The sequence below is a fragment of the Pan paniscus genome, chromosome 10 (assembly GCF_029289425.2).
Source record: "Pan paniscus chromosome 10, NHGRI_mPanPan1-v2.0_pri, whole genome shotgun sequence".
NCBI classification, from domain to species: Eukaryota; Metazoa; Chordata; class Mammalia; order Primates; family Hominidae; genus Pan; species Pan paniscus.
The window spans coordinates 36,722,621-36,729,931 of record NC_073259.2 but is presented as its reverse complement, the minus strand read 5'-3'; the positions used below and the strand labels follow the sequence as shown (position 1 = coordinate 36,729,931).

The 7,311-nt window shown below is 57.1% G+C and overlaps 1 protein-coding gene across 4 annotated transcripts; it reads left to right on the top strand.

Moving 5' to 3' along the window:
* The first annotated feature begins 332 nt into the window (after positions 1-332).
* On the top strand, positions 333-6,190 carry ARHGEF25 (Rho guanine nucleotide exchange factor 25). 4 transcript variants are annotated; one of them, XM_055095472.3, is made up of 15 exons: positions 334-938; positions 1,877-2,091; positions 2,211-2,306; positions 2,387-2,463; positions 2,641-2,707; positions 2,963-3,066; positions 3,278-3,347; positions 3,463-3,552; positions 3,636-3,728; positions 3,914-3,964; positions 4,184-4,261; positions 4,459-4,659; positions 4,886-4,964; positions 5,231-5,442; positions 5,731-6,190. In XM_055095472.3, exons 1-15 carry the CDS (start codon positions 842-844, stop codon positions 5,839-5,841), a joined length of 1,641 nt encoding a protein of 546 aa, XP_054951447.1. In that variant the 5' UTR covers positions 334-841; the 3' UTR covers positions 5,842-6,190. The 4 variants fall into 4 exon arrangements, with proteins under 4 accessions (XP_054951448.1, XP_054951447.1, XP_054951446.1 ...); XM_008978483.5 differs by having other exon boundaries at positions 337-938; positions 4,784-4,964; XM_055095473.3 differs by lacking the exon at positions 4,886-4,964 and having other exon boundaries at positions 333-938.
* Positions 6,191-7,311: the final 1,121 nt, after the last annotated feature.

Here is a 7,311-nt window from a genome sequence, read left to right as displayed (position 1 = left end):
CGTACCAGGGGGCCTCTGTCCACTCGGCCGGGGACAGCCCCAAACCCAGAACATCTTCGCACAGGCCAAGGCCCCATCCACTGAGTCCTCCTTCATCGCAGAGGCCAAGGGGAGACCTGGGCAGACCCTGCCGACAGGCTGAACCCCGACCCCAGCGCTCCGCAGAGCCCGGGATGCGAGAGGGAGGGGGACCCCGGGGCAGGGGAGCACGGGCTGGGGAGGGGAAAAAGCGCTGGGGACGTGGAGTGGGAACCTGGTGGTGTCTGGGGGAGGGGCGATCGGGGCGGGAACCCGGCGCAGGCAGGAGGGGGAACGCGATGGAGAGGGCGGAGCTGGGCCGCAGAGGCCCCGCCTCGTGGCGGCCCCGCGGCCAGGCCTGTTATTCAGCTCGCCGCTCCGCTGGGACCCGCACAGCGCCAGTGGCTCGGGGGTCGGCCCTCGCCTCCTCCCCGGCCCGGGCCTAGAGCCACCCCCAACCAGAGGCCGGAGACAGCTGGAGCGGCTGCCGCATCCCGGCCCAGCCTCCCCTACCATCCCTCCCCCTTCCACTGGACATCTGGACCCTAGGCCCCCGCACCGACAGGGTTCCGGAAACCCTCCTCGCCCAGCCCGGCGGCCGGGCCCCGCGCCTCTCTCTCTCTAGAGCCCCCAGCCCGCCTCAAGACTAGACTTCCGCCTACCCCTGGACACCTCCTCCCGGTCCCCTCCCTCCCCCCCTCCCACAGCCTGGACCGGGGTAGGAGGGAGGGGGGGTGTGCGCCCGGCGCCGTCCCCGCCCCGCCCCCCGTGATTCCCCCTGCATGGCCGGCCCGGGTGGGGGGCGCGGGGGGGCCCGGGCGCCATGCGGGGGGGGCACAAAGGGGGTCGCTGTGCCTGTCCCCGTGTGATCCGAAAAGTGCTGGCAAAATGCGGCTGCTGCTTCGCCCGGGGGGGACGTGGTGAGTGCCAGGTCGAGAGGGTCCAGTGTTGAGTGGGGGGCGGGCTGGGGGTTCAGGGCATCTGTTTGCCCTGGCCCTTGGGATTTAGGGTTGGAGACTGTAAGTGTTTTCCAGGAAAGTGGTTTCTTAAGTGATCCCTAAGGTCCCTTCTGCCTCCAAATTTCTGTTAGTTCAAGTTAAGGAAATAGGGGAAGGGGCAGGGAACTCATCTCTTTCCCTTAGTCAAATGGGTTTGAGAAAAACCCACCCACAATCCCCTTAGGCCTAGAACCGATTATTTTCCTCAAACCTTTTGCTAAGAATCTACTTCTGAAGAGGGACAGGAGAATGGAGGAATGAGAATGAGGTGGTTCTACAAGGGGCTTTATAAGGAATCACAGCTCTCTGTCGCTGAGCACAGGCCAACGATAACCCTGATGGACCCTCCTCACTGGCCTCCTCTATTGGGTCTACGCATGTGTTGGGGAGGTGGGCTGCAGAAGTCTTTTCTTTTTATAGTGATTACTGCAATTGGTGGAGGAGGGGACTGGGAGTGGCAGATGGGCCCAGCTCATCCTCCCCTCTTCCCAGAGAATGGTCTGTACCCATTGAAAGGGGGAGGGTTGTAGGAGAGCAGATGGCCACCCCCAGCTTCCAATGTCTGCCCAGATGGCTGCCCCCACCCCCATATCTATGCTATGCTCAGGATATGGGGAACCTCCACATGTAACTGGGGGTTCCAGGCCTGGAGAGCCAGGCGTTTACCTTACTGTGCTTTCTCCCAGGGGTGCCCTGGTGAAATTTTCTATCCTGGCCAACTCAAATGAGGATGGCAAGAGAGTGAGCCCTTGGAGAGAGAGGCTGAGCATCATGAAGAGAAGACCCTGGGAGTTCCCTGGGGACCCTGAGTCTGGAGCTGGGGCAAGGTCTATCACCTCCTCTCTTTTTCCTCCCATTAGAATCCTATTCCATTGCGGGCAGTGAGGGGAGTATATCGGCTTCTGCTGCCTCCGGTCTGGCTGCCCCCTCTGGCCCCAGCTCTGGCCTCAGCTCTGGCCCCTGTTCCCCAGGCCCCCCAGGGCCCGTCAGTGGCCTGAGGAGATGGTTGGATCATTCCAAACATTGTCTCAGTGTGGAAACTGAGGCAGACAGTGGTCAGGCAGGACCATATGAGGTGAGCAGGGAACAGCACCAAAGCATGTGGGACATCTATGAAGGACACTGGCAGAGAGGGCAAGTTGGGGCCACCCAGCTACTGTCCCCGACCTCTGACACTTGATTTCTGGCCCCCAGAACTGGATGTTGGAGCCAGCTCTAGCCACAGGAGAGGAGCTGCCGGAACTGACCTTGCTGACCACACTGTTGGAGGGCCCTGGAGATAAGACGCAGGTGTGAGGACAGGCTCTGGGGAGGCTCCTTTCACTCAAGGGGCATTCGTTTGCTCACCCTAGGATGTTCTTTCCTTCCAGCCACCTGAAGAGGAGACTTTGTCCCAAGCCCCTGAGAGTGAGGAGGAACAGAAGAAGAAGGCTCTGGAAAGGAGTATGTAAGTGTCCACAGCCCTTCCCTGCAGTTGCACAACTTCCAGAAGACTGTCCCTCACATTTTAGATGGAATTTCCTCCAAGGTTGGCTATGATGATAAAGGGGAGGAGGGAGGAACGGGCTGAACCAAGGATGAGCTCCGACGCTGAAGTGGGGTCCTCCTCCTGCTTTCATCCTAGGTATGTCCTGAGTGAACTGGTAGAAACAGAGAAAATGTACGTGGACGACTTGGGGCAGATTGTGGAGGTAGCTCCCTTTACCCCTTCCCAGCCCCTCCTGCCTGCTTTTCCATCTGCCCAGGGCTATTTTCAGGAGGTGCCTGGGCGCTCCTCTGTCCCACCTCTCAAGCCTCCCCACTCCTGGACCTTCCTACTCTGGGGGCAGGGCGGCTCCCACCAGGGAGGGGGAGGTGGAACACACCCTGGATTTGTGTACAGGAGCACCATTAAGGTGGGGAGAGGGCCACCACATGCTCATGACCCAACCTCAACTTTCCCACAGGGTTATATGGCCACCATGGCTGCTCAGGGGGTCCCCGAGAGTCTTCGAGGCCGTGACAGGATTGTGTTTGGGAATATCCAGCAAATCTATGAGTGGCACCGAGAGTGAGTGGTGGAACTCTGACAGCTAGGTGCTGGGGAGGGGCCCTCATCTGGTTGTCCTGTATCCTAACATCAGCCCATTGCGACTTAAGGAATGTTTGGAGAAGTTTTGTAGGGCACACTACCAGGGCAGACAGCTCGAAATTGCTGGGAGTGGGCGCGGTGGGGGTTGTGAAATGTATTTGACCTGCTGCTTCTCTACCAACCCCTCCAGCTATTTCTTGCAAGAGCTACAACGGTGTCTGAAAGATCCTGATTGGCTGGCTCAGCTATTCATCAAACACGTGAGGCTTGAGGGGGCAGGGCCTGGGGCGGGGCTTAGGAATGGGCTGGGATTCTCTGGAGATGTGTCCTCCCTCCTTGCCCACCCTGCTCTCTCTTAAACATTACTCCTGTTAGGAGCGCCGGCTGCATATGTATGTGGTGTACTGTCAGAATAAGCCCAAGTCAGAGCATGTGGTGTCAGAGTTTGGGGACAGCTACTTTGAGGTCAGTAGCTGAGATGTCTTGGTGGGAAGGAGGACAGAACTGGGGCTTTCCAGGCTGCATAACCACCCTGTCCCTGTCCCCAGGAGCTCCGGCAGCAGCTGGGGCACCGCCTGCAGCTGAACGACCTCCTCATCAAACCTGTGCAGCGGATCATGAAATACCAGCTGCTGCTCAAGGTCAGGACCCCCTTTTTCCTGGGGGCACAGCTGGCTGGCACAGCTGTTTCCTCATTCATCTCCCCAGGGTTCTTAGGGCTCCCCCAGACTTCCTGAGGGCCCTCACTGGTGTCCTCAGGGGAGGATGTGAGAGCTTCTAAGGGTGTCCTCGTGACCTCCCTGAGCGTTTCTTCTCTCTGTCTTAGGATTTTCTCAAGTATTACAATAGAGCTGGGATGGATACTGCAGACCTAGAGGTGAGGACCCCAGATCTTCCAGGACACACCATGTGCTCCTTATCCTCCTAGTATCTCATGGGTTCCCCCAGCCCCTTGGGTGGTTTACAGCTGTCTGGTTTTTAGGGGGAGGCTGGTTGGGGTTGAGATACCGTCTGAAGAGGCAACTGGCTGAGGAGGCCTCTTCCCCAATAATGACTCTCTTCGCCCAACAATGCGCCTCCCTCACCTGTGTCCCAGCAAGCTGTGGAGGTCATGTGCTTTGTGCCCAAGCGCTGCAACGATATGATGACGCTGGGGAGATTGCGGGGATTTGAGGTACGGAGATAGGGCAAGAAACTGGAGGCCCGATGCTCTTCTGCCCCAGCCCTAGCACTCAGGAGGTCCTTATGGGGAGTTGTCTTCTCCTGGGGCTGACCCCATGGTTGGTTGGGCATGTCAGGCGAGGAAGGGAGGAGCAGAGAATTGTCCTTTTTCTTGTTCTTTTTCCAAGGCCACTATCCTTTTGGTTTCAGGGCAAACTGACTGCTCAGGGGAAGCTCTTGGGCCAGGACACTTTCTGGGTCACCGAGCCTGAGGCTGGAGGGCTGCTGTCTTCCCGAGGTCGAGAGAGGCGCGTCTTCCTCTTTGAGCAAATCATCATCTTCAGTGAAGCCCTGGGAGGAGGAGTGAGAGGTGGAACACAGCCTGGATATGTATACAAGAACAGCATTAAGGTGGGGAGAAGGCCACGAGGGAGGGCTTGGAGAGAGAGAGGGCATGAGGCCTCTGAGAGGATGTCTCAGAGGAGCCAGGGAGGGCCTGAGGAATCTGGGGGCTGTCTCCTATCTGCCAATTCAGGTGAGCTGCCTGGGACTGGAGGGGAACCTCCAAGGTGACCCTTGCCGCTTTGCACTGACCTCCAGAGGGCCAGAGGGTGGGATCCAGCGCTATGTCCTGCAGGCTGCAGACCCTGCTATCAGTCAGGCCTGGATCAAGCATGTGGCTCAGATCTTGGAGAGCCAACGGGACTTCCTCAACGGTGAAGCTCTCATCCTTTCTTCCCGATATGCTCTCTCAGCCCCTTAACCTCCTGAATCCCTCACTGCCCAGTCTCCAGTACCTACCCTCTGACCATGGCCCATCCCCTTTTCCACTGCTAGCTCAAAATTTGATAGAATCCCCTAAAGCCCTAAGCAATTGACATTGGCTGACAGGGAGGGAGGGCAAAGTGGGAGAATGATACAGGCCCTAGGGAACAGACCTGTCTCTGCGGTAACCCTCCTTCTGTTCCTCTCTTTGCTCCAGCATTGCAGTCACCCATTGAGTACCAGAGACGGGAGAGCCAGACCAACAGCCTGGGGCGGCCAAGAGGGCCTGGAGTGGGGAGCCCTGGAAGAATTCGGCTTGGAGATCAGGCCCAGGGCAGCACACACACACCCATCAATGGCTCTCTCCCCTCCCTGCTGCTGTCACCCAAAGGGGAGGTGGCCAGAGCCCTCTTGCCACTGGATAAACAGGTATGACGAATAGAGCTCCCTCATTGTAGGGATAAAAAGGGGAGAGCCTCTCTTGTTCTGGGACCCCAAGTTCCCTCCCCATATCATTCCTTCCTTTTATCTGGTCCTTCCTACTTCCCATCCCTTACGCTTCTCCCCTCTATTTTAACTCTGGAGAAGCTGATAGTCTCAGACAGTCTAAGATATCTAGCAAGAGGAGGTGGCTTGGCTAGGGACTTAAACTGAAAAGAGAGAAGTGAGGGTAGATTTCTGGCCTTTTTGATCCTCTGACTTGAATCTTTTCTTCAGGCCCTTGGTGACATCCCCCAGGCTCCCCATGACTCTCCTCCAGTCTCTCCAACTCCAAAAACCCCTCCCTGCCAAGCCAGACTTGCCAAGCTGGATGAAGATGAGCTGTAACTGGTGAAAACCATGGGGGTGGTGCTGACTCAGCCGCCTATTCCCCAAGGAGCTTCAGGGCAGTCCTTCTGGCACTGCTCCAGAATTCCTCCTTCTTGGTGTGTCTGGAGGGTGGGCAAGGCTGGGAGGGATATCAACTTGGAGGAGAACACCTAGACCCAAGGACTTTTTTCTGCCCAAGGAACACAGTTTCCTTCAGCTCCCATCCCTATGCATGCATCATGGTCCCCCCAAAAGGAGGATATGTGGGTGGGTGGGAGGGCTGGGGCAGGGGCCAGATAGAAATTATTGGTTTTGTTTTTTAATTTTGTTTTTCCTGTTTTCTGAGAATAAAGGTTTTGTTATATCACCGAGGCTGCTGTCTTGGCAGAGGGAAGGGGAGGCTGTAGTGGGGGTAGGTGGGGTGAAGTGATATGGAAGAGATTGGTTGGCCCCAGCCATTGGAGGAGGGGGTCTGGTGAAAGGAGAAGGGGACAGGGTGTAAGATAAAAGATGTTGCTATCTTTGTCCCTCAACTGCAGTTGCAGCAGTTGAGGGACAAAGACTGAGGCATGGAACCACTGGAAAGCCCTTAGATTCTTCTTCTTCCCTTTTTTTTTTTTTTTTGTAGAGTTAGGGTCTCACTAGGTAGCCCAGGGTCTTGAACTCCTGGGCTCAAGTGATCCACCTGTCTTGCCCTCCCAAAGTGCTGGGATTACAGCCATGAGCCGTTGCATCTGGCCAGCCCTAGATTCTTGATGTATCCTCTTTACCCAGCCCTTCTTTTTCCCTACCCACCCTGTGGTCTAGACCCCACCAGAAAGCCCAATGCAGTGTGACTTCTCACCATTCCCCCAACACCCAGATACAAAAGCACAAAATGCCAATGTACCTTTCCTTCTGAGGCTACCATGTTCAGCTGAGGGAGGATGGGAAGGTGGAGAGGATCCTGGGGGCTGCAGCCTTTTCCTGGCTCTGGGTCTCCTTATCTTTGCTCTCTGCGAGGTCATAAGCCATGTTCATAGTGAGCAGAAGGGGATTCTTCTTCAAGCCATGGACCCAAGAACGGACAGCCCAAGGGGATCTTCACCCCTCCCAACTTCTGGGAGAGCCGCTGGAACAGAGCGAGCCAAACATTCACACAGCCATGTCCAGATGCCCTGTCCTGGGTCCTTAATGCATCTCCGAGTCCACTGTATCCATTCGTCCCTTGGGCTCAGTCACGTGCACTTGGGCTTCCTCAACAGACAATAGACTGCTGGGGTGGGAGGGTGAGGAGGAGAGCTGGAGCCTCCCTGTGGGCCCGAGGTCCCTTTAGCCGATAATGGGGGGGGATTCCTAAGGGGGGTACAGGACGTAGCGCCCAGATAAGACTTCTGTGGAACAATAGGAGGAACTGAAGAGGAGAGACCCACCCTCACTGCACCCCACCCCCCGGGCTTTGGGGTCGTGGACTGGGGGACCAGAGGATCATGGGGAGGGGTGCCGAAG